At 40.8% G+C, this 27,154-nt stretch overlaps 1 protein-coding gene across 2 annotated transcripts; it reads right to left on the reverse strand.

Moving 5' to 3' along the window:
- Positions 1–4,960: 4,960 nt before the first annotated feature.
- Positions 4,961–25,867, reverse strand: TMOD2 (tropomodulin 2 (neuronal)). Of its 2 annotated transcripts, XM_008940343.1 has the most exons (9): positions 25,660–25,867; positions 23,716–23,872; positions 13,309–13,431; positions 11,513–11,599; positions 8,706–8,836; positions 7,979–8,086; positions 7,572–7,715; positions 7,106–7,250; positions 4,961–4,995 (listed from the first exon to the last, which is right to left on the reverse strand). In XM_008940343.1, exons 1-9 carry the CDS (start codon positions 25,783–25,785, stop codon positions 4,961–4,963), a joined length of 1,056 nt encoding a protein of 351 aa, XP_008938591.1. In that variant the 5' UTR covers positions 25,786–25,867. The 2 variants fall into 2 exon arrangements, with proteins under 2 accessions (XP_008938591.1, XP_008938598.1); XM_008940350.1 differs by lacking the exon at positions 7,979–8,086.
- Positions 25,868–27,154: the final 1,287 nt, after the last annotated feature.

The following is a 27,154-nucleotide window of genomic DNA, read 5'->3' on the forward strand; positions in this document are numbered from 1 at the left end:
CAACACCCTGCTTCGCCAGACACTTGTATACAGTGTCCTCTTTTCCCACCATCATCATCTGAAAGCTTTTAATGCTGATTTAGACAAATGATGAATATATAACCTTTTCATGGACACGTGGCAGAATTAACACAAGATCTTCAGGTCTGGGAAATTCTTTATTCTCAGGCACCAACATAGTCTGAGAGTCTAGGCAGCTTTTAGGTGACCTGCACCTGGGGTGACAGCTAGGAATTAAATAATTTGAAAGTATGACATGCTGCCTCCAGATTCTGTTCAACATATTATCAATGCAGTCATTATTAGAAAAGATTGAGAGTAAAATAAATATGCCATGGCCTTATCTGACAGCGTTGTTTTCTCCTCCCTTGCTCATTGAATGAGTCCACCCAATGTCAGGCTCAATAAAGTCAGGCAGCTGGCTGTAAGAAACAAACAGGCCCTCATTAAGGGAGATCCCCCATGCTGCTTTTGTTTGTGCTCCTCTGTTTCGCTGGAACGGACAAGAAAAGCATGAATATTTAAAGCACTTTGCTGTGGCTAGGGACCAGCTGAACACAGTTCTGCTGGGTTTTCTTCTTCCCCTTACTCAAAAAGTAAACCTCAAATGCTGTTGACCATTCTGCTCCATTTCAACATGAACATTTGTAATATCTGAAACAGATTAGAGTGACAGATTTTTGGTGGTGGTTCAGTTTAATGTGCAAATGCTGTCCTCTAAAATAGCTAAAAAGTTGATTTGAGAGCTGCATGGTTCAGTGGTTTCTGTCCAATAGCCTCATACCCAGCAGAGTACTTGCCCTGTGGTTTCTCCCCCTGGCAGTCAGTGCTCTCCAGGAGCTGCATTTGGATGGCAGCCTTCTGCAGGTTTGGTAGCAGCTTGACGCTGGGCACAGAGTGCAGAGCTCCTGGCTGTGGCTAGAGAAACACACAGATCGGAGCTACTGCAACACAGCAGATCTAGTCGGCTTGCACCTCTTTCCTTGTTGTATTAAACCTCCCTAGTGCCTCTGTATCAGTCAGAAGTGACAGGATTTTACTTTTGGGTAGGTGCCTTAAGAGCACACACGCAAGGGGCTTTCTGCCTGGAGCATCAGGAGGTGGATGGCCAGCGGTGACTGCAGCTCAGGCTGTGGCTCCGTGGGGCGCTCTGGGCAGGCTGGCCCAGCGTCCCTGGTAGGAAACGCAGCCCCGGGGCTCTGCACTGCTACCGCTCAGCCTCGGCAGAGGAGGTGACTGGTGGGAATAGGAGAGAGATGGAGATACATGCTCAGAGACTGGAGGAGTAGAAACAGTCCTCTTTTTGTAAATGAGTTATTTTTCAACTGTTTGTACACAGTTGTCGTTCTGAAGGTTCTGGCTCAGTGCATGTAATGTGGGGGGAAGAGAAGATGAATCCTAGCAGATAATCCACAAATGAAAGCCACAAGCATCACAATGCCTCCTTCTCTGGCTGCTTAGTAGGATGTCAGAGCAGCAAAGGAGGCTTGATTCAAGGCACAAAACCATGAGATATTGCAAAAGCCAAATTCTTTATGAAGATTTATTTAGAAAAACCACGATGCTGGGGAGTCACTGTTACATAGCATGGTAATTCTCTTCCTCTTGAGTAATATGCACCACACTGCGCGCATGCAATTACTTTTGCTCCAGAGATAACATCTTCCTTGAGTTGTACATGTACACATATGGTCCTTAGTGCATACTACAGTTCACATATATGTTAGAACACAGACAAAGTTGAACTTTTCTAGGAAAAAAATGTATAAAAAATACAAACCAAACTGAAGCTGTCAACATGAGAAGCAATGTGCAAAAATAGACAGTTACTCCTGAACGTTTGCTTAAGAAAAAAGGGCTCTTCTGTCCCTGTTCCCCATTCAGCATTGAGTTGCCAGATGTTGCTTGAAAGTAGAATTTAAAATAACTAGTCACATCCTGCCCCCCTTGTTAGTTGTGGGGGGTTTTAACCAGCTAAATAATAATATATTAATAAGAAAATCTGCCTTCAAGCATCACCATTGTGTGCTGTTGTATTGAACACATCCTTATATTGTAGCAATGTTTGGCTTGTGATGCTCGAAGCCAGATGACAACCAAGCCCTTGTGTGGAGCACACAGAAGAAGCAGGAGAGAGATGTCCCTGGCCACCGAGTCCCCTGGCAGGGGTTGGCAGCAGCTGCCTGGAGAAAATAGCCAGGGACTAGGAATTCTCCTCAAAGCATGCCAGAAGGAGACAGACCTCTCAGGTCCCTCACCACGGGGCGCCCAGCTCCAGGCACTGTCTGCTAGTGCATGGTGGGGCTGGTGTTTGAGATGATACTCTTCAGTGCCTGAGGAATCCTCCCTTCAGAGGAAACGTGCCTGTGCAAAAAGCATTGGCAGATGAAGGGACAGAGAGCCCACAGGGACTTCTGCAGCCAGGTACCTTGGTCCGTGACGTAAACTGTAGCCAATACGGAGGGAGCCACCTGACTGTGGAACCACTTGTGTGGCTCTGAGCAAAGCTATACAGGATGACATGCTGCAGACATCATCAAACAGTCAAACCAATCCATCCTTGTAAAACTGCTGCATGCAAATACCAACACTTCAAATGGCAATTAAGACTAGAAATGGATTGCACTTGTTTCCCTTAAACACATAGAGGTACCACCCTTGGAAAAGAAAGTAACTATTAAAAAAAAAAATTGCTTGATAGTTGGGATTCCCTTGGTTGGATCAAAGGAAATGAAAATGGGGGTGGTGTGATTCTATCACTGAAGCTTGTCAGGAACCACAGTCTTTTGGTTTTGGACATGAGGATTCCTCCTGCCCACGAGAGCTGACACTGCAAAGCCTGGTATTCCCCTGGTAATCCGTGTGGGGTTTATGGCCTGTTCATTTAAGCCCATGCAGAGTTATGACTATGTTACAGAACCTGGCATTTTTTTATTGGGGTTGGTATCCAGGGAGCATCTCAGCAAGACTCACCTGTGTGTTATGTTTTTTTCACTTGCAAATGAATGGTTTTAGCTTTATTCAGAGAAAGGGAAGGAGAAGTGGAAATTGTAAAGACCAAGAGCTTTCCAGGGAAGTAAACTGTGGACACTGCACTTTACATCCCAGCTCAGGAGACCACTTTAGCAAACTACTTTAAGTGGCATTTAAGTGTATATTATTCCATTTGGACCCCAGTATAAAGACCAGCATCCAGCAGGAAGAGTGTTGCCTTGACCTACTCATTTGCATTATGAAAGGCACGGAGGGAGGGTCCATACTGTTAGCTTGCACCTCGGCTGGGGTCAGCAAAACATCACTCAGGGAAGCATGTCAAACCTGCATCAACTGCTCCTAGGGCCCCCCTGGCTTCTAACCCCTGGATGCCCAGCTGCACAGGGGCTCAGGGCTGTTCCCTCTGGGTCAGGAGTACACTGCAGCGTGGTCCCATCACCCAGGTGAAGGAAGCAGTGCCTCACCCTTACTGTGCCAAAGGAGCCCTGTGCTAGAGGAAATGTTAGTGTTTCCTGGGTAGCAGCATCAGCCCCAGGTGTGTTTCTGCAGCTTTCGGGAAGCATGGGTACGTGACACACCCCACCTGAGTCTCCCTTGGCTCCTACAGCATGTGTATGTGTAACCAAAATGAACCTCTGGCTGCTATAGACAACTGTTGGCAGTGATAAAACAGTAGTGGAGAACAGTTTTAGACTAAAATACACAAAATGACACATCAGACTGAATTCTTACTAAACCTTTGATGCTGTTGACCATTGGAGTTGGCTGCTGCTTCATGAGTGTTTTCCATTGGGTTGATTATGTCCAGCATCTGAGTTAAGGCCCTGATTTAGGAAAGCATTTGTGGATATGCTAAAATCTGTCCTTATTCAGCTAAGCACTGACGTGAATTGTGCCTTGTGATACAGGGGCAAGCTTCAACTGGAGCCTATAAATGTAAGTTATGTAGCTGTCACAACTACACTTTTGAATGTTTTTTCTTGGTAGCACAGCTGCTCTCCTGGATTAACTATTTAGTTAACCTTCATCTAAAAGGTTCTGAGGCAGTTCTATAATACTAACAAATGTACATAAATACCAGAACTAAAAAAGTCAAACACATGGCTCAAAGTAGAACGAATATTGCTCAAATAATTGTTCATATTAACAGCTGTAAACTGCATTCTAGTAGCAAATAAAAACCTGTTTGCCAAAGGGAAAAAAATACCCAAAACATTCAAAGTCTATAGAATTGGCAGCACTAATATTACTTTACAATGTGGACTAAGGATGACAAATATCAGTGTAACATTGCAGAATGATCCACCTAACCTAAGCTTATGTAAACAAGTAGGCTTTGACAATGTTTATACAGCTAGGCGTGATCCTGCACTTGGGTGGAGAACCAAGAAGTAGAAGGGCACTGTTCCAATGTGGTTCCAGCTGCCCACAGCCCGCTGCAGGAGAGAGGCTCAAGGGTGTAATCCTGCAGACCTGTACTGGTGTTACTAGTTCTACCTCTGGGAGCATCCCATTGCAGGACTCAGTTCGGCAGGACTACACATATGTAAGGGTTATTCACAAACATAAGGCATTGCAGAACTTGGCCCTAAAATGTCTATTTTCAGCAGAGAATCCCTTATCCATATGCAAGATGATATTTTAACAAATCAAAAAGCGTCTGAACTGTCAGAGTTGCTATATGTTATGCTCAGTAACACAGTTAAGATTCTGCATATTGGCTTCAGACATTGCAAAACACTTTTTTCATAAGATCAAACCAACTATGAATCTTTCTCATGAAAATGAAATTAACCATGTAAGTTAAAAATGAACAGGCTGTGTTTTCAAGGTTAAAAGGAGACATTAACAGAAATGAGCAACTCCCATTGTAATGGTTTTCCAGTGCCCTCCCTTCGAACCAGTGAGCACTCAACTTGCAGTTGTTGATGGCCTCCAATCTTGGCTTGCATCCTCTGTGACATGGCTACTGCCTCTCTCCTTCCACCCTCTTTTTACGAACTGGACCAATAAAACAAGAAAAGAGAAGTCAGTACTTGTTCCCTGCGAGGCTAAAGACTTTTCTCTCTGGTACACTCCCTTCCCAGTAACAAGAATAGAAAGGAACTTCTAAGAAATACTCAGCAGGATTATATCCTTAGATGCCATAATTAACAGATCCAAAAAAACCAGTTTTATCCAAACTGTGCTTCTCTGTATCACAGACTGCAGAATTTCACCAAGTGAAATCAAGAATTTCACCAAGTATCAATACATTTTCTATTAAAAATTCTGAGCTAAAGGTTTTAGAAGATGAAGAAAATCAACATTTTTAGTGCTTCTTCCCAGTGGCTCCATTTAAACTTTTGTTACAGTTTTATAGTTATTTTAAAAGCCACTGTGTTCCAGCTAAGTTGATACTGGTCTGCTCTAGTCTGTGTGGCAGTCCTCTGGATTATTTAAGCATTAGGCATCAAAATTGATAACTTCTGTAATTGCACAAGTGTATGCTATAGGTAAGTAATAGTCATAACATTTTAGAAAATAATTTGAAGTACTCCTAAGTACTGGTATCAGTGACTCTTGGCAACAAGAAAAACATCGTATCGGACCTTAAATTACCTGTTTAACCTTCATGTGCTATGATTACACCAACCATCTGATAGTAGGTTAACTAACTCTGGATTCTCACCAGAAACCAAGTAGGTTGAATTTGCCATTTTGCAAAGTAGAGAGTGATGACCTTTGTGTTATGGGCAGGATAATTTGGACAGGCAACCCCACATGAATGTCTACAGCACTTAGGACACATTATAGCTGTTGCAGAGCAGGTCTAGTTGGGCAGCATTTGTTACTCCATACCCTAATAAAAATGTATTAAGTCTTGTCTGACTTGGTCGTATAAGATTAGTGAGGTATGATTCTCCTGTTTGTGTAATACAAAATTTGGTGTTATATCAAACTGTCATGTCCTGTTTCTGATACTGAAATGCTAAAGTAAGAACAAAAGCAGTAAAACCAGATGAATGAATGCTTTTCACTAAAGAAAGTCAATGACAACAATATATTGCCACAAACACGCCATTACAATCAGGAGGCTTTTTTCATATTGCTTTCTTGGTACACAGACTGCATTATCCAAAGCCTATAGTGTAACATCAGTCATTTGTCTGATTCCAGTATTTTGTTGCTTCTTTTATTGTATTGAATTCTTTTAGGTGTTCTGGTCTACTAAATCTTGAACAAAACCATAAAATGCAAAAACAGGAAAACAAAGATTCAGTACAGGATGTAAATCTAATGGCAACTGGTTAAACAGTGGAAAAAAAGGTCTGTCTCTCTTTGTTGGTGGGATGTTTCAAATACCATTCTGGGACACTAATAGTTTCAGGACCAACAGTATATCATTGGAATGCTTAGGTACTGCTGAAAATTAAAACTGAAAAAAAATAAAAGCATGTGTGAAAGAAATGGGTTCTAGCTCAACTTCTATCTTAGTTCTCACAGAGAAACCCAAGTTGAGGCCAGCAAAGGCATGACGGTTTGACACCCTACTTTGAAGTAAATTGCTTAAAAACATACAGTGTTGGGTTTTTTTCCCTCCCATCTTACTCTAAACTACTCCTGCCTAGTCGTCCCCTTTTTGTTCTGTGTATTGAGCACAAAGGGCAGAGCACGTCACACTCAGGTAATCCTGGAAGGCTTTGTTGCCTTTGCCTGTACTTGGTCATGCAGGCAGGAAAGTCTTTTTTTGTTCCCTTGGTTGGTGAGGCTTAGTTTGTCAGGGGCAGGGCAAAGTAGTGATGACTTCTGCGCTCACTGAAGGAACAAGATGGACTTGGCTCTCTACTTACTGGCCACAACAGCTGACAGGGCAGCTGGAAATCCAGGGTGCTCCATGGAAAAGCCTGGACAAGTCACGAGAAGACTAATAGTGGCTTCTAATCACAGTCAGATCTTTGCTATTGTTTCCTCTACAGTCTGTGGAGCTATGCATCACCACTCATATGTAGCAGAATGAGTGCTACAGAGTTAAAATTCATTTTTATGTACAGGCAGAAAGAGTTGTGTCTAGGAAGGTCAGGGCTTGGCTCACATAAACAAATGATGAGTAGATGTAGTAGCATCTTACCCAGATCATTGTTTTTAGTGATAGCTGCTGCTACCCTGGTTCGTGGACCTTGCTTTGTGAACTGGTATCCAAACTTGAGAATCTTGGAGTTCTCCTCCAGCATCTTGGCAATCTCCATCTCTACAGCTGTCCCCAGCTGCTGTCTCTGTTGGCAGTGTGGTGAAATGTCCACGAGAGAAAAGAAAATATTTGTTTTCATATGAGAGAGAAGTGGTTATATTTCAGTACTGTGCTGCAAACTACAAAGGAAATATCATCCCTGGAGATTTTGCTCTGCATTTTGTATTTGGCTCTGACCAGTTTTATTTAGAAGTTTTCCACTATTTGGTTGCACAGGCATGGGACATGAGCTGCAGAATGACAGCCACAGAGGCTGCCTTGACTTTGCCAGAGCCCTCTAGAGAACCCTCGGGGAATCCACACAGAAGGGAAACAAAAGTGGACTCACTCGGTGCTCTCTCTTTACCTGGTTGTCGATTTTAATCTCTGTCAGGGATTCATTTTCTTTCAGTGCATCAATCAGTGCCAAAATTCCTGTCCCAGTGATGAAGTTGGATTCTACATTCAGACTCTTCAGTGTTTTGTTCACTTTCAACATATCTGCAAACGCCTGAGGGGTCAAAAAGAGGGAATATGAGATAATGTCTTGAGAGTTTCAGGGAATAATAGGGAATCTGCAAAACATAGCTTAGTACCCACAAAGAAATAAAACATAAATAGGCTTAGAAGAACGTAGAGGTAGGTCAGAAGAGATTACACTTTTACCTAGCATAGTCAGCGGGAAATTCTGCAAGGGAAAATGAAGAATGCATCCGAAAGCAGACACAGACGTACTTAAAAATTGTGGGATTTTTTTCCAGCGTTTAAACTTACAATAGCTACAGGGTCATTGCTTCGAGTAGCTGCAAGGCTGAATGTCTTCACATGTGTGTTGCTTTCCAAAGCTTTTGCAAATTCTTTCAGTGTTGGAATAGGGATATTCTACATTAAGAAGAAAAATCCAGTGTTAGGAAAGCCAGTCACATCGCTAGACACAGATTTCAATTATTATCAAGCTGATTAATACCCACAGTCTACACAATTTAAATATCCTTGATGCTTTTCAGAGTACCTCAGAATGGAGAAAGTGTCCCCTGCTTACAGTGGCCCTCAGAGACCCGTGGAGGCCTGTGCGAGGATGCAATGGCAGCACTGCCTTTAACTGGGTCAGCCCAACACAGGCACGTCACCCAGCTCCGAGCTACTTTCCTATTTTGCTGCTGGTTGTTCAGTCTCTGTGCCAGCTCCTCCTTTGTTTGCATGTGTGGGCTAATTGAATTTGGCTGGTGATGATTATATAGTGCCCATGAGACATCTTGCTTTACAATCTGCTAAAGAAAGGCAGCCAGAGGGAGTCACCCCTTGGGTTTTTAATTGGCGTCTAATTCAATATCAGGCATTGACGACCTTGGAGCCTCTACCACAGCTCCCTCCACATCCCTCTCCTGTGTGTCCTGCTTTTTCTGAACAGTAAAGAGAGACAAAATTTGAAGGTAAAAGGCAAGGACTTTGGAAATACTTCAATAATCCTTCCTATGATAAATAAAACCACAGCATCTACCTTTATGTTGTTGAGATTAATTTCTGTGAGACTGGGATCATTTGCTTTTATCCTCTGTAAACTTGCTTCCACGTTGGTCGGGTTAGGTGGCTCCTCGAAGATGGGCTTGACCTTTTCACCTTTCACCACATCTGCAAGAGAAGATCTCATGAAATGTTGGCATGAAGAACAGGCATCATCAGTAACAGTCTGGCTTTTCAATTCCCATTTAGGTTTGTACTGTAGCATTCAAGAAAGGGTTTATATGAACCACAAAACTTGCAAACAGGAATATTAGCCCCGCTATCCCTGCCATGCCCTTTACACCTTCTGTGCACCCAGAAGCATGTCACTGGAGGCTGCGATTACAGAGTCTGGGTGGTATCCAGATGTCATGAGCAAATTCCTCTTTTATGTACAATAGTGCCAGTACAACTAATATGAGCCCAAGCAGCTTTAAAGACTATCATATAGGATGCATTATACTGCAAGGTCTGCTTTGTTGTTTGTCTAATATATGTAAAGGAAGATGTGCTCAGAACATACCCATTATATTGGTGAGAAAATGTCCCTGCACCTAGGAATAGACTGTGTTATCATAAAGGAACATGATCAGGAGGCTCCTCAGTTTCCTTCTCTTGGCTGATGCTATCAGCCTTACTATAAATTCAATTAGCTCTTGTAGAATTGCAACATCTGCGCTTTCTAAATAATAAAACTATCAAAGCATGAAAAGCAAGTCCATCTGCCAGCACCAAGATTTATGAAGTTTCTAAGTATTCATGCTCTAGAGAGATACAGTTTTTAGTGCTGGAAGCTATAAGCTATAAATATTCTTAAAGATGTATAAAAATCATAGCTTAGAACACAATTAGTAGTTCTAATTCCCACGCTTGTAGCTGCAGAAATTAATTTATAAGCCCTGACCACCCAAGCCACTAGAGGCAAGAAAGGAATATGTTACTGATCACAAGTATGTTTAACTGCTTTTATTTTATGTTGCAGACAGTGAGTGATTTTTGAAGAATTGTGCTCAGGTCTCAGTGTACTATGCACTGCTGTCTAGTGCAGTGGATAAAGTTCATGCTGTACCATGGGTCAAAAGAAAAGCAAGTATTTTTTTTAGAACTCATACTGGTAGTAGAGATGAGGTCATAAACAATCTTTGAGATGGTTTTCACCCCAAACTTTTTTTTTACTAATTCCTTGAGAGACCTCACAGATCCCTGAATAATGCCCTGAATAAAACTTCCTAGGGAGTAAGGAATTGAAAAAAACTACTGGTAAAATGCATACAGAGAATTCACTTCTGGATGCAAGGATGCCAAGTAAACAAACAGCAAAGCATTTTTTTGCACTTGTGGCAACACCCTGCCAAGCTGGGATCTAGGGAGAGATTTGCTCCCTGTCCACAGGTCAGACATCACAGTCTCGAGTTTAGCAGTATTTTTCATTTTCTGTTTCATTGCTTCCCATGAGTTTTATCTTGATTCTTTAGTTGTGGTGCTGTTTGGCCACACTGACAGGCAACTTTTGAAATGTCTTCTCCTTCTACTGAAGCGTTTCACTTGGCTAAGGGAAAGGTATTGCTTTTTGACCAAAAAATAGTGATGTGACAGTGACTTTCTGATTCTTAAGTCTGTGATTGGAGAATAGTTTAGCTGACTCACATAGCTCACATTTTGACTCAGTACAACAAAAATATTCTGAAATCTATGTGGATTAGTAATGCATCCAGTTGTCTATTATGAGATAGACGGCAGCTCACACTGGGGAGGCTTGCAGATTAGTCTTAATCCTGACAAAAATGAAGTGACACGGTGTCCTGTCTACTTTCCTACTTCCCACTTAACAATAATGCACGGAAATGAAAGTCCTTGGTGAAGATTGCTGCTGTTCTCATGGCCTTAGAAGAACAAAACACTTTTTTGAGTACAGTTTCTCTAGAAAAGGGCATTCCACAATTTTGTCCAAAAAAGCAAAGTTTAGCCCACTTGATATCCCAGAACTTGGAGGTGATGAGCTCAGGATCAAGGCTTGGGTGTTCTCAAGAAAAACTTGGAATTCACATGCACCCCCTTGTCCTCCCATCCAGCCTCCTGGCAGTTGCTGAGCTAAGATCTGATTCACCAAAGGTCTGTTTATTTAGTGCAAACATTTCTGGTTTTGTTTTTAGTAACTACAGCTGTGTCTTTTGGGGGATTTCCTGAATGATTACATTTCCCTTGTACCTACAAAGTGTGTAACAGGCAATGTTTAAGCAAGCTGCCAGAGGACTAAGGTGGAGGTAGTAGGTCAGAGAGAGTAGCCAGGGCAGGAGCACATCCATGTGGTCTTTGCCTCCATGTGAATGCAGCTTGAAGTCACTCTGCCAAAGACTGTGCCACATTCAAGCCACATGGTTCAGGTCGTTTCCCAGCTGTGTAAATGTAGGCCCTTGGGGTGAGACAGCCTGGCCTGTGCTGTGGCCACCTCTTGGCTACAGCTGGCTGTGTTTTCTGTCTGCTGCCAAAGCTGAAGTGGAATTAAAATATATGTCTTGGCTTCTTAAATACTCTCATCCTTTCAAACACTTCCACAGAGTCAAATATTGCTCTCTAGGCAAAAAAAAACTCCTTAGGTATGATTTATTTGCATAGCACTGTTGTTATGATAGACAATGAATTTTAAGATTGTGTTTACTTTAATGGACTACCACTTATGATTATTTAAATCAATCAAGGTAAGGCCCAGTTACATTACACTAAATTAGACCAATGCACCCAACCTATAGGTGTACAAGTTGCTAAAGATGACATAGAGCCCATACGAGAAATCTGCTTGCTTACTTCTCACGGTTCCTTTTCCATCTTTACTGCGGGCTCCTCCTTCATCAAATTTTGGGTTGTTGACCATGTTGTGCACTCCAAGAACAGCTAGCATGTGTAAATATCAGGATACAATGTTAATGGCAGGAACAAAGACTACAGAAAAATATCTGCTACAAATGCTAGTTTAGTTCCCCAAACAAAACCCCCTTCATAAAATATTAACTCTCTTCAGTTTTGTTTGCTTGTAGGGAGAGTCTCTAGGGGTCTAAATACTGGAGATAAAACATTTTTAATATAGATTATTGAACAACTGAATAAATAGTGAAGATATTTACTATTACGAAAGAAATGACCGGAGAAACCAAAACTTCATAAAAGGAGTTGAAAAATTCTTCTGTTCAATGAACTTCCACGGTGCCTGAGAATGAATTGTGTTGTGTTTGCTGATGCTTCTCCCACTAATTATCTAATTTGACTTCATTCTATAGGGTCACCATTTGAAGTTATTAACTTGGCGTAGAGTCTTACTTTTATCATCATTTTTTTCTCATGGAAAATACTCTGTTCTGTAACTAAATCACTTTTTAGTCACTACTATAGCGTTTATTTTCAGAACTCTGGGCAGTAGGTGTGCTGCTTGCTGCAGTGAGTTTTCCTTAGACTTCCACACCTACAAATTCTGTTGTGAGTGGCTGGATACTGACCAGAGCTGAGCAAAGCTTGGAATCTCATTCCAAGAGCTTCAGACTTTGTGGGAAGTGCTCGCTGTATTATAATCCTGTGATGCTCCACATTTCAGTCAGAGACAAGACTAATGCATCCACAAAGGGGTGGTGTAGCCAAGAATTATAAAGATAATGGCAAAACCAAAATTATTTTATAGACTGTGGCCCAAAAGTGGTAGACCAAAGATGGACCATAGATCTCAGAGAGCTCAAGGAAGGACAAGATCCACTCTGAACTGGGTGGACAAGGCAGACATCAATACTTCTATAAGAAGGTCTTAACACTATGTGGAGCAGGGGTTTAGGATGGTCCATTGACATTAGTCTCACCAGCCTTGGCTTGGTTTGCTTCTTCCTAAATTAGGTATTCAGATGACGCTCTTCTAGTAGCATAAGCATATGACATACCCATGACACAAACTGCTTGAAAGTCACAGATGGCTCAAGAACTACAGATTGGCTCTTGCTATACAGTAAATTCAAATGTTATTTATGCAAGTATGTACACTTCAAAATTATTTCCTTTGTGCATAGTCTCAAATATGACATTATCCTTTGGATTAAAAGAAAATAATTAAACGTGGCAAAGACACACACGTCTTTGCCACGTTTACCACTGGCAACCAATTTTCTAATTCAAGGGGTTAGATTCCAAATTTCCTCATGGATGCAGGATTTTCATCCACTGCATCCTCTAACAAGTTCATCCTGCCATTTGGGGTGTCAGAGTTGAGAAGAGGTAGCAATAGTGTGCTACAAACAATGTGGATACAATAAGATCAATGGTCTCCACTATAATGCAAGCACCCCAGCTTGCAGTCTACCATCTACCCTTCCCTTCCTTGAATCAGGTTAGTTGGTTTGTCTTCTCCCCTTGCCTGACACATCAATTATAAGTAGATGAGAGAAGGCTAAAATGCAGTAGCTATTGAGTCACGCCTGAAGTCATCATGGGCCATGCGTTTGGCCACTTGTCTGTATGTTGAAACAGCAGGTATTTGAGAGATGATCATGAGACACTCCTGGTGGCAGGTCTAGGCAGAAAAGAAACATATGTGTAGGGGGAATCATACCCATATATTATCTAACCTGCAAGGTCATACAGCTCAGTATCTGAAGCACTGGCGAGGGCTTCTTCTAGTTCTGGATCCAGGGTCACTTTCTCTTCTGTACGGGTTTCTACGGGCTTTTCTTTAGGAATAAATATTTTTCCTAAGAGAAGAAAAAAGCCAGAGTGAGTAATGAATTACTGGAACAACTCTTCTGCCTCCTGGAAGTGGGGAGAATATGTCTATGACAGTGGAACTGCTTGGAAATATTATGAAGTCCATGTTTTGCGGTCTAAAAAATAAAAGGAGCAGACTTTTCCTTAATCTTGGTGATTGTTAGTATTTCTAATTTTTCCCCATTATGGTCTAAAGTATCATTTTCATGTAGATAAACCCCAGTTCATTTATCCTTTTCCTATAGCTATTTCTGTACTGTCAGCTTCTATGACTGAGGCCATGAATAAGCTCAGAAATTTAGTGGAAATTTTTGAAACTCTGTCAAGGTTTACTGATGCAGTATTTGAATTCTTTACCTTAGAGATAGTTGTACCAAGGCTAAATAATTTCTCAGTGCAACACTGGACAGAGATTATGTAGAAAGACAAAGTGGTATCATATTATGATTAATTTTTCACGTGATATTTTAAGTAAGTAATTTTTTAAGAAGTCTTACAGATGATAAAAGCCTTTGTGGGCCAAAGGTAAGAATCATTTTAACTTTCACCATTCACTACATGGTATTAATCAGGGCAGCCATCCCAGCAACATCAAACAAAAGTCAAGTGGAAATTTGGGGCGAGGAATATTCTGTGAAGATAGATTAGTCATGCTCTCCAGATTTCATAATAGCACAGGTGCTCAGATTGCAGGCTCTCTGTACTACCACCTAAACTGAGGTGTTCGATGGCAGCTTCCAGACTCCACTTACCAAGACTTAACATGATGCCACCTTGACTGATAAGGACAACACTTAAGGAAAAAAAATCATCACTACACTGGAAACTAGAAGAGCAAAATTAACCAGAATATCTGAGTAAACAATCAGTAGTGAGAAGTACTGTCCATAAAATATTTTCCTTTCAGATTACTGATGGTTCCACATGAGCTTCCAGTAATCTGTAGGTCATTTGAAATCTTGAGATTCTCTAACTGGTAACACTGTCACCTAAAAGCTATATTCCACAAAGCCATAGTTTGCATGGAACATCTCCATCTGGCAATAAGTGATTCTTCATGGACCCAAACCCCAGCCACACTGTTACAGAAATACTGACCCAAGGCTATACTTTCACAGATAACATTGTAAGAGGACAGAGAACCTCAAGTCTGGTGTAAACTGGACACGATATGTAGTAGTTGGTCCTTCTCTATGGACTTTGGATGGGGGGTAGGCCAAATATCTTGTGTATCGAGAAATCCAGGGTTAATGGAAACCAGTACAGGCTCATACTTTTTCTGTACAGTTCACATATATAGGAACACAATTTTTAAGCATTTGCTTCAGGCATATGTAGTTCTTGGATGGCAGCCCAAATCCTTTTAAATGTGTACATGACTTCTAATGATAGTTTTATTTAAAGCATTCTTGGCAAATATTTAAAAAAAAAAATTCTATTACTGGTTATATGAAGTATTTAAAGGGGCAAGGTCATGTCAAAGATGGTAATATATATCTTTAATATATGTAGGTCTTGCTGGCAGGCAGTGGTGTTTTAAAAATATTCTTTTTTCTGCTGTCGAGATAAGAACATTCTTTTGCATTATCCCACTGTGAAGAGATTCTGTAGCATAGCAGATAAAGGTCAGAAGAGCTCATCCATTTAGCATGTTATTAGGAACTCCTTACCTGTCCACCAACAGCAAAACTGTATGCCTGTGTTTACAGACAGCTGCCAACCAGTTTTCCTTTATTACTTTAAGGGTAGAGTTTAAATATTCAGGAGGTCCCTCCTAGTCCCACATCCACACATTGCAAATTCATTATACAGTGCTATTATGGACTTCACTGACAAAATAAAATATGGATTGTGGCTTGCTTGTTTCAATGGTCGAGCTTTATTATTTATTTAAATCCAAATTTATTATTTGGAGGAAGCCTTGGAAAGAACAGTGACTTTTTGTTATTTTAAAGTGAGATTTATGAAGAAAGGCTGCTGCTCTTGGTGCTCTTTATATTCACCCTCTATTTTAGAAGGCACTTTATTATAATATTCCATGTGGTATAATTACTGTTAGCTGTGTTATATTTTGCCTTCAGAATATGCTTATGTTCCATGTTAAGTCTTAATAGTAATAGCTTATCTTTCTAGCAGTGAAAAACAGTGACAAAAGTAGTTTATACATATCATACTTGAACGACATCAGTGTTAACAGCATAACCACATTTCTGTAAAAAAATGATATATCCTTGTGTCTACTGCAAAGCAAAATTCAAATCCAGTAAAAAAAAAATGGTAAGCGTTAAAATGCCATTTTATTTTGACACATGCACAGAAACCCAAATTGTCTGGAATCTAAAGTGCTTTTTTCCAACATGGAATTTTAAGCATAAATCAATGCAGTTCTCCCCTTCTTTCTGTCAAACTGGGTAAGTGCCTGGGGTGACCTAGATAATGACTGAGGCGGCTTATTATAACCCAGGGACTTTCTGACTGGGAGTGCAACGAGCAGGGATTTGTCCTGGCTTGGTCTAACAGCTGAGCTATCCCTTTTCACACACTGCAAAACTTCTGTTCACACTGAAACGTGATATTGCTCATGTTTTACACAAAAGAGGCCTAGAGAAAAAAAGCCTTTGAAAACCAGAAAGCACCAGTAAAAAGGACTACGGAAAGCCACAGAAGTGCCGAGTGAGATAAAAGGAAAACAAAGCCTATGAAAAAAAAGAAATACACTGAGTAGTTGTAAGACTACAGACGTCATTTTGCCACTTGGTTCAGCAAGATCTGGTCTTGTGCATTATGCAAATGGCCCCATTAAGGCAATGTCAAAGTAAAGCAAGGAAATGAGATATATTCCTAACTGTACCTCCTTATACAGTAATAAACTGCATAACCATATACGCTCATCTACAGGAAAATGTATTAATTAAGCAGGGAACTACTTCAAGTGTATTTTCCTGAAGTTTGTTTATTGTTATACAAGGGAAAAAAGAAAAATGAATTTGAATAGCATAGTTAGTAGGATTTTACTAGTGTGTTAAATCTAAAAACACATTTTGAGCATTTCATCTTCACTTACAGTTTACAGCATCTGGAACGACATTTCTGTGTCTTCTCACTGCCTTCCTTCTTATGTCACTAGACTTTTGTGAATAAATAGAAATTGCCACCATTTTTATTTAGTATAAGTACTTAGTATTTATTCCCACCTTATAAAAGCCAAGATTGCATAGGCCAAAACTCAACAAAGCACAGCAGAATGGGAAATAAGCCCATTTATACTAGCTGTAAAAATGTCCTTCCATTTAACATCAATTTTAAGGATAGTTACTCTGTAATACAAACACATTTTCTGCCTTAACTGTAAAACAATATTTCACTTTTTTCTATAAACTGTAGTTCAGGTTATTGCATTTTCAAGAAAATATCTGGTTACAGTCACTACTTCTGCTTTTCAGTGAATCACTGACTACAGTGAGTACCTGTTTATTCTCAATTACAGAATGATACACTGACCTTAGAAGTGAAATTCAATAATCTTGGAAATCTGCCTTGCATAAATCACAGGCACCTGATTAACTTTTTCCATTTTGCACTATTCTCTTCTTTTGAGGCTTACTGAAACTCCTCCCTACAAGTATTTTATGAAAATGGAGCTAAATTAGTTCTTAATGGGAATAAATTTATATTATGAAGAAGAAAATGGGCCAAGTTCAAATAAGTATGAAACTGAAAGCTAGTGGTAACTAAAATTTCAGTATCATAATTGCTGCTGTACTGTTACTCTTGGATTAGTGTCTGTGTATTCTATGCCTTAAAAATTACGATAATGAAATTGGAAGGTTGCAAAGTTAAGCTTTCCAAAATTATTAAATCTCTTGTGTGTATACACAGAATGAAATTAACCTGCACCAGCATCTTTGACTTTGATCAGCATGCTGTGATTCTGCCACTTTAGCAATACCCTTTAAAAAATTCTTCTGACAAGTATACGTTCTCAAATAAAAAATAAACAAAAGCCAACCTGTGGTCTTTAAAACAGAAGGAAGCCCACAATTTCATCAGAACCATCAGGACAACAGTTAGGATCCCTGTAGTCCTACAGCAGTCCTCTAGATTACCAGCAGGATTAACCTGCTTCACCAACAAGGCAGAAAGCTCTTGCATCTGACATGGAATGGCAGCAGGGGTGGAAGAGGGTCAAGCTGTGTTGCTGGGCTTCAGGTTCTCAAGGTCATCGGAGAACCTTGAAACTTGGGCAGAGCCAGATGCCACACTAGTTATGTTCCTCTGGCCCCTTTTCTGCCATCCTGCATGTTCTTCTCCCTTGCTCCTTTTCTCATTGTCCCCTGTGCCTCCTGGTTTTGCACATCTTTGAGTGCTGACCCTTCCCACCATGTCCTTTCCCTCTGCCCTCTCTTCCATACCACTTGCCCTCTTCTACATCTCCTTTCCCCAGAGTGCCCCATCACTTCCTTGATCCTGAATGCATTCACACAGCTCTTTGCTCTAAGAGATCCCTCCATGCCTTTGCACTAGCTTCTCTCTGAGCGGTTTACTCTTTGTTTCTCCTTTCCAGTGCCCTTACAAAGCGCGTGGGAGCACTGTCAGAGCAGGAGAGTCATTCTGGAGTGCCAGCAGCTCGGAGATGAGCAGTACCAGAGAGCACCGGGCACAGGGCCCGCAGCCTCCTGCACATGCAGGCAGAAGCTCCGAGGACACGACTAGTACTGCAGGGGGACTGTTTGGAGAAGGCTGTAACAAACTGCGTGTACGAGGAAGTACAATATTTTGAAGATGCCAGACTCGAGTGTATTTCCTTGGGGATTGCAGAGGGCAAACATTTCAAGTCCCCTCTTCAAAGCATGGAGACCCTGCAGCTCATTAAAAAAACAGCTGGAAAAATTTACTTTAGATGGCTAAAACAATGTGTTTTCTCTTAATCTTGTTCTTGGAAACAGCTAAATCCTTTTTTGCTGACACTTTCCAAAAATTCAGCCTGAGGAAGAATCTCAGCATGGGAAATTTCAGCGTGAACTGTGTGAATTTGGCAAAGTCGTAAGCAACTAAAACAGGGTCTTAGGAATGCAGGCAGTGAAAGGCACTGGCTAGAGGCATTACTGTCAGCAACTGCACTGCTCTCAGTGCTTTAGGAGACAAACATCGGTTCTGAATTTGAGCCTTGAAGAATAGGAAGAAGGTAGCTGTAATTTAAATAAACCATTTCAGCATGCGGGGTGAAAAGACTGCCTTTGTCATTCCAAGAAAGATACTGTGTCTCTAAACTAAGCCCTGTCTGGCCCTTTTTATCTAGTCTTTTAGAGAAACTGGAATTGGAACTCATCACCATCTACTCCAATACTTTGACCTTCTGAAAATTACTGTCATTACTACTAGTGCTTTGTATTGATACTTTGCTTGGCACAGCACAACATGCAAGTTAGATAGTCTCTGCCAGAGCAGCTGAAAACAGGGATTTAGCCAAAAGTCCTCTGGTTTAATCATCCTTATTTTCCTCCCTTTTCCCTCTTATCAGTTGTCTAAAAATGATTAGCATTTAATCACATGCAAGCATCTTCCCTTTCCCTTTCCAGCCACAAATAATAATAGCCCAATCCTCTGGAGTTTTTCCATGACTCTGAGAACTGGACTGGATCCAAAATGAAATGGTTTGGCAAGGAGCAGAAGACCTTTTAGAAAACACGGATAGCGGTAAAGGGCTGAAACAGCAATCCTTATAGAAATTAAAAATGGCATGTCCAACTTCTCATATCTAAGGATACTTCACAACAACAGAAATATTTTCAGTTATGTTTCATTAGTATTACATAGTTAAGAGAACCACTACAGCAAAGCAGAAACATAAATACTGTTAATTGTTCGTATTACAGTAGTACTTAGATTCTTAACTGAGATCAGATGTCGTACTGCATTCAGTAAGAGGAAACATGCAGCACTGACATACTCTTTCATATTTTGTGCTTGCATTGCCCCTTACTTTCTCCACCTTTTCTTCTTATTCCTGGACCTTTCCAGGAACTTGAAAATGATACACAAAAGGCTTCACAGTTATGCAAGTACGAGAACCAGCTGTTCCAGCTATATGTGTTAAATGCAGTGGGTCAGTCTAAGTAACTGCTGTGGTTCATAAAGTTCTGTGTAGGGATGTCTAGAATATCTGTCCTAAGTAGGAACTAATCCAAAAATACATAAACACTTACAAACTGCCAATCACTATGGCTACAGTTATCAGCCCTAACTCCCTATACCTCCCCAGCTCATTAATAACAAACAGTCTTAATGACTGTGTTGCACAACGGCTCCTGAAAGCCACCAGATCATTTGCATACCACAATGGGAGCAAATACCATGGGGACATTCAAATGAAATACCCACCCCTGACTTGCATTAGGGAGGCTCTGGGGTAAAGGGATCTGAAAAAACTGCTTAGTGGTCAGTTTGGGTACACACCCATCAGCTGGGACTGTTCTGGCCCTGGTTTAGCACAAAATGTGGGTTTTCATTGAAATTTGAGAGCTATCCCATACAGGTTTAAACCCTTCTTTCCGTACAGCAACTAATGTAGTACACTAACAAGCTGAAATACGGCAGAGAGCCAAATCCCTAATGCATGCCATATGTTGGATTGGTTTTGCCAAACATTTCCAACTTCTCAAAACCACTACTACAATCAAAACCAAGGCAATGCCCTGCACAATCAGCCCCCAACCTTGAGCTCATATTTAATACTTCCTGTGTTTTAACCACTCAAAATATCCCTGTCAGCTCTGGTATTTGTTTTGGGTTAATTTCTAGCACAATCAAAACCTCACGGTTGTGTTCAGCACCTAGAGACCGATGCAGGCAACTGAATTTTGTCCTTAAGCAGCTGCTTGGTATTGCTTTTGGTCAACAACTCTCTAATAGAGCATTAACAACAGAAAGAGAGAGGCAAAGACAATAGCTAAAACCCAATGATGTATCACAGAGTATTCTGGAAAGAGGACATTTTAAAAACCACCTTCTTTTCAGGTCATCACTGAATTTTCAAGTCAGTATCAGCTTTGCATGACAAATGTAGGAACTGGTAGAAATGTCACAACATCTGGTAGAAGCATCTCACTTCCTAAAACTGAAAAAATAAATGCTTTCCCAGTGGCAGACAAATATCAAAGTACAAAACACTGACAAAAGCTCAAACAACAATTAACATATTCTCATGCTACTGACAAATATTCTTAGGTGGTAAATAGTGCCAAAAGGTACATTGGCATCACCACCTCCCATTTCTAATTATACACAATTCCGTGCATTTTAGAGCTGCCCGAGAACTTAATTTTTAACTAGCAGAATTAGTGTAAAATTAATTTGGTGCTATTTACAATATGGCTACATTACAGTGATGCTATAATGTAAAGAAGTCATTTAACAGGCATCTATATAATAGAATCATATAAATATTTACCAATCTGTAAATATGCCTTAGAGACCATAAGCATGGAGGGGGTGAGGAATTAGCTTTTCCTCGAGAGATATTCTTCTTTAGTTTCTTTTGAGGACACATCTTAGAAAGGTAAATTATTTATCCTGAGCTAATTACTAGGCTTTGGAAGAATACTAATTATTGTCTAATTAAAGTGAGTTGTCTAGCATGTGATACTAGCATGTAGTGTCTTAGAAATGTCTTTGCAGGTTTATTTTATTTCCTTGCACAGAAAATGTCTTCTTATAAATACAGATAAAATAATTAATATTTTAATGCAGTCATTCTGTTATTCTTTTTTCAGTTGAAAGTGTCAAAATAAGTAATGCTGCAGCTACAGATCTAGAGCCAGCCACACGTGGCCTTTGTGCAACATTCATCATGTTTCACCAGATTCATCCAATTAGCGGGATTATTCTGCAATTCATGGCAAGATTTCAGGACACGGGGCAGATGGAGATTTCAGTCATATGTTTTATAAGGCCCAGATTCTGTGTGAAGTCTTTGCAGTGCAGAGCAAGGGGGAAGAACAGTGTCTGAAGTCTGGTGGTCTTTCTGCAGGACACCTACTGCCAAGCAAGATGGGGACAGCAGGAGATACTCAAGTACCAACGTGGGATATATCCAACTCCAAATACACAGAATTCTTTCTCAAAGACAGTTCCCTTTAAGCTGCACAAGAATGACATTGTGCAGTCCATCTAGTTCTCAGTTGTCAGGGTACTGGACATCATCAGATCTCAGATTAATTCAGTTATTTCTAATACTAACAAAGAGTGTTTTCATGGCATTTAGACTTTGACTTCCAAAAAAATGTAGGCTAATTCTTTGTGTTTAGATTATAATTGTAAAATGACTGCAGAAATCACAGAACATGTGGTTATTTTCATTTGATTTAATATACTAAAGGTGACACTGAGGATTTTGTCAGGAAGTGGTATGCTACAAGGACAGGAGAAATTAAAGGAATGATTCCTTTAACCTAAAATATTGTCATAACCTTGTAATTTTGGTAATTCTCAAAACTGTAATTTTGAAGTAAATCATAATAGTGAATCAAAAGCCAAAATAAGAATAGCTTTAACTGCCAGTATGGCTGAATGCAATCTGTGCTGAAGGAAAAGTGAAATGTGTCCTTGTTTTTATAAAGCATTGGTAATTCCACACCAGAGACACCAGGAATTAATAAGCAGCACCAATAAGTACATGAAGTGCATCTGGAAGCAAACATAGGAATAACACTGCTTTAGACTCATCGAAAGAAAATGGAAATAGAATAAACAGGCTGATTTGTAGCAGAACACTGTCGGGTACAACACAGGGATTAGTTTTGTATGGGTCAAGTGCCAGTCCTGTGGGTATATGACTCCACACGCTGATGGTTTTTTGTGTACTTATATTTAAGGCATGTTTATAGATCTTGGAGATGACTACAGTGCAAAAAGCAGTGTCTTAGCCCTAAGTCAGTAACACGGGACTAGAGGGAGACCCGACTGAAGGTGTTGGTATAAAGGTGCAGAGACCCGCCAGCGGTAACTTGTACTGCGCTAGCAGCGGCGTGTGGGCACGGAAACGCCGGGTAATAAACCCATTCTGCAGTACACCAGGCTCCTTTCTGCACAGCATGTGCTTGATCACCCCACCAGCAGGATCACTGCAGTGCCTCTGCATTTCGGTGGGCTCAGAATCAACACTGTGAACAGCAGTAAACTCAAGTTATGATGGAAAAAGTGGGTTAAAGAATATGCTACATGATAAAATAAGACATCAATTAGATCTACCTAGAAAACACCTCATTTGCCTAAAACCATTGTTTCAGAAAATGTCTCATTTTTCTAAAACCATTGTCTCAAAGACAGAACACCATGTAACGGTAGTAACAACTCCTGGCCTGCAAATAACATTTTGTATCTTGGGTAATGATACATAAAGTAAAAAACACTGCCTTTGACTTTCTTGAATTATCTGCTTTCCCTTAAGCAGGTCCCACTGAAACAATGGCAACTTCACTGAATGGCCAGAAATGGACCCAGATATAGTAAGTTCCTACTTGAATGAAGGGGTGGCCTAGATAGGCATTTTTATCCACTGGATATACATGAGGAAAAGGAGATAATGGTGCAAAAGGAAAATTGTTTGCTTAGAAATGTGACTGTTCCTGCCCTAAGGTTATCCTAGCAATGTTTGAATGATTAGAATTAGGGTTTCCTGTTTTCCTCTTTTTTCCCTGTAGCTATAGGACAAGGGGAAGCAGGGGAACTGTCTGCATGAACAGCATTGCCAGATGTGCTAGTAAACAAGTGGAAAAATGCTTATTTTTTGTAAGTGTATTCCCTGAGCTATTACTTCCAGTAATCGTAGGCAATACTCACTTACTTAGGTATTTACGTATTTCCTCCTAAACACCTTCCCCACTACAGCACCCTTGCATGGGCCTAGTGCTTAACGTGGCAATAGTCCCAGTGAGGTTAGCGAGGCCACCTCTGTCCACCCCTGCCTGCAAACAGAGGAGTTTGCTGATCTGGGAGCTGCTGACTGAGCCCTTTGCTGGACCGGCATTTGTGTGTTCCCACACCCACTAACAGGCCTGATTAAATCTCCCATTAGTAACTGCAGGGCAGCAAGGCACATAAAGCCACCACATCACCTCCTGCTACCACAGCTCTAGATCTGACTCCTGGGCTTCACCCTGCACACTGAGAGCTTCCACCTCTTTGGTCCCAGTGTGTTCCACAACAAGGCCTGGCAGCAGCGGACTGCCCAGGCGGTCCCCACTCAGCACAGTCGGGAAAGCAGACGGTACCTTTCTTTTCCCCTGTAAATGGTACAAAGTCTTCTCTGTCCTTGTGCTCAAGTGCTTGCTTCTCCAAGTACGAGAGCAGGCGTTCTCTGTCAAAAGGGCCCGTGGCAGGCTTAGTGGTCTGGTCCTTTTGCCGGAATCCCGCTGGAAGCAAGGCGTTCTGGGAAAGGGAGAGAGCCGTGTGAAGGAGGTGAGCCAGTTTCACACAGTGTTCCAGATTTCACTTCAGTGTTCTCTAAGTGAAACCATTACTTGTATGTTATTTCACATAATGCTCTTTGGTGACAGCAATAACACATAGTATCGAAATGTAACCACTAAAAGCAGTATATCTGTCAGGCTTCTTGATTGTACCACATATTAATAGCTTATTAACTATATATTACAATCATAGCACCAAATAACTGAGCAAGATCAGAGCCCTTTGTGTACACATACTACAACCACAAAGTTTGCAGTCCAGGTAAACAGACCAGGATGAGTTTTCTATCTATTTTCTTCACTTCATTTGTTCTTTTTCCTCCCAGTTCTTCTCCCTCTCTCTTAATTTTTCCAAAAGTTCCTTCCACTCTAATGCAGATGTGTCTTGGTCTCAGAAATGAATGGCACACACAGAAAGTAATTGGTGAATGATGTGGACTTCAACTATTTAGAGCATGCAGGAAGCAAGCAGCTGAAGACCTACTTTAAGCATGTAGCTGTGTGACCGTGTGATTGCATCTGCATCCCATGATATAGGTAGGTGCATTAGGCTCCCACATTTCATTCCAGGAAATCCCAAAGAGGAATACAGGTACGTGGACTTTGCGGTGCACGTGCAGTAAAGCCAATATGTTGGAGGTGCCCCAGAATACTGCAGAAACACTTCATCATGGGCCAGAACATGAACAGTGCATCTGATCCATGGCAAACAGCCAGTGAATTCTGAGCACATCCAGCAAACTCAAGGTACTAGGCATTTTCTCTGTGCAAGCACAAATGTGCCCAAGAGCGCCACAAATTCACAGCACATATGTAGTCTGACTACAAAAGCACCATGGCTTGTTTTGTGGTTTCTTTCTTCATGTTCTGTGCCTGCTTTTGAGATGCCAGATATTTGAAAATACCAGAAAATGCACTGTAGAAGTGGTGGTAGTGAGGGAAGTGGAAACTGGAGGGAGAACAGTGAAGTTCACCCTTAGTTTCCAGGTAAATATTTGCTATAGAACTAGAAGCTATAAATCTGTTGTGTTTTTTCAAACTTATTTTGTCTGCAAAGTGAACACATTTTTTCTGCCAGTTTAACTGCCAGTTTTTAAACTCCCACATCAGTCTGGAAGGTTTAGGGGGTAGGTATAGTCAGAATTCCCACTCAGCATGCTTATGACTGCAACATAGTTACTGTAGGACCAAGTGGTTCCCAGGCCAGAGATCTTTAAATTCCTTGTGAGAGTGTCTGCAAATATCCAAATTATTGTGGCTCTCTAGAAAATCATAGTTGTGTAGCTGAATCTTATTTCTCTTAATCATGCCTAAATATATTCTCTTCAGCTAAAAGTATCTGTGCCGAATGACATAGTCAACAGATTTCAGAAGTTCAAAGGATCTGATCTTCACAAACACACATTCTGTTTGTTTGTTTATTGCTGTGCTCAGAAATAGCAGCAATAAAAAGCTTCTCATCGTGCTGCAGTGTACAAACATGATTAAAGATTTAGATTGCAGACAGGCTCATGTCTAAATAGACAAGGGACAAAGGGCACAGTTACTTGTACAAACCCAAGTAGCACATCACAGCAGGAGTAAAACAAAAATGTCCTTAACTGAGCTGTGCATACTTTAGGGTACACTGCCTCTGCTGTAACAGAATATGAATATGAATATAAATATAAATATAAAATGCTGCAGTATGCAGCACTTATATTAGGCAGCTTTTGAAGTGTGATCCCCCTGGCCCCCATCACTAACCTCAGGATCAAGATCATCGAGAACATGCTCTAGCTGTTTCAGTTCATCCTCTGAGAGTTTGCTGAGTATTTCATCTTCATTGATATTCTTATATTTCTCCAACTCTTTTCGAAAGGGCAGAGACATGGCTTCTGCTGCACTGCTCAACTGAGGCTGCTCGTCAAGATTTCAACCATCCAGCAGTTCTGAGCTTCTTGCAGCTTCACTCACTGTTAACAATAAAGCATTATGAGTATCTCCATTTAGCTTGATTCTGTACTAAAAAGCCTGCATGCTGAGAGTCACATTTACACTTTATTAAAGAAAACAAAGGAGTAAGATGCCTTGGCTCAGCAGTGGGGATGTGGGAAGTGCTGGGGCTGTCTATGCAGCAGTAGCAAGAACAGCAAGGAGGGGTACAGTACACTTGGGAACCTCGTGGGTGCAGCAGCAAAGAGAACCTTTGAGACATAGATAAGAAAAAACACTGGGAACATACCCTTTTCCACAGAGACAAATCTGTTTAATTTGCTTAGAAACAGCAACATCTGCTTATTCTTTTGATGAAAGGCAGAGAGAAGTGGTAGAGTCACAGAGAACAGCCCAACTCTGACAAACGAGAAACAAAATATTATGCCCCAAGTTATTCTATCTTATCTGAGCTTTGCTGATGGCTGAAGGCTTACCCACAACATCTTGGCTGGCTTTTTGGTACACTGGTTACCTAAGCAGCTTTAAAGTATGCTGGTTGGTAGTTTTATTTCAAGATGTTTGACTACAAATGATAGCACTTATCCTCAAAATAATTCTTGCAGTGAGCACATGCTACTTACAGCTCAAAAGACCATCCGTAAATTAGTTTGCTGCATGGAGCACCTGCAGGCATTCAAAATACAGTCATGGAGAAAATATGGACTGAATACTTCACAAAGTCTTCAAAACTTGAATGTGGCTCCCTGTTAGATGATCTTAGCTGATCGGTAACAAGTAAGGGTAATTTGCATGGCCATAATAGTCATTGTCATATAATTTGCCATATGAAGAAGCGCCCTCTGTCTTTATCTATTCTTTTTTTCCTGTCCAGAACCAACTCTAGAGCCAGATTATGCTTGTAAATGGATGGAGAAAAAGAGAATCAATCTATGATCAGTAACAGCAGTAGCTGGGGGTTTCACTTGTTCTCCAGGCCCTCCCTGTTCTGCCCGGTTTTCCACACTGGCACCAGGGGTCTCTGAATTACACAGCTAGCTATAAGTTTTACAGCTGAGTTTTTGCATTCACAAATTTCAAAGTTATGGTTGCTATGGAAATCAGCCAACTGGCACCTACATCTGCCTTATGTATTAACCTAAACTCTGATTTCCTTTGGCCGGGTCCCTAGTTGTCATTAGCTAACAAAATCCATGTGGGTTCTGTTGCTCTTCATATGAGCTGGAAGCCTGACCTTTATTTTTCTTTTTTTTCAAAATCAAAATGAAAATGTTGCATTTACTTAGAGTTTCATTATTAAAATTCT

Source organism: Merops nubicus, unplaced genomic scaffold (genome assembly GCF_000691845.1).
Source record: "Merops nubicus isolate BGI_N331 unplaced genomic scaffold, ASM69184v1 scaffold2980, whole genome shotgun sequence".
In the NCBI taxonomy this organism is placed as follows: domain Eukaryota; kingdom Metazoa; phylum Chordata; class Aves; order Coraciiformes; family Meropidae; genus Merops; species Merops nubicus.

Excerpts from the sequence above, each read along its gene's own strand:
- TMOD2 (XM_008940343.1), bottom strand. The coding sequence starts at position 25,785 with ATGTCTCTGCCCTTTCGAAAAGAGTTGGAGAAATATAAGAATATCAAT. Across the intron at positions 11,600-13,308 it reads TGAGCTGTATGACCTTGCAG|CTGTTCTTGGAGTGCACAAC; the intron begins GTTAGATAATAT and ends TACACATGCTAG. Across the intron at positions 8,087-8,705 it reads TTAATCTCAACAACATAAAG|AATATCCCTATTCCAACACT; the intron begins GTAGATGCTGTG and ends TTCTTAATGTAG.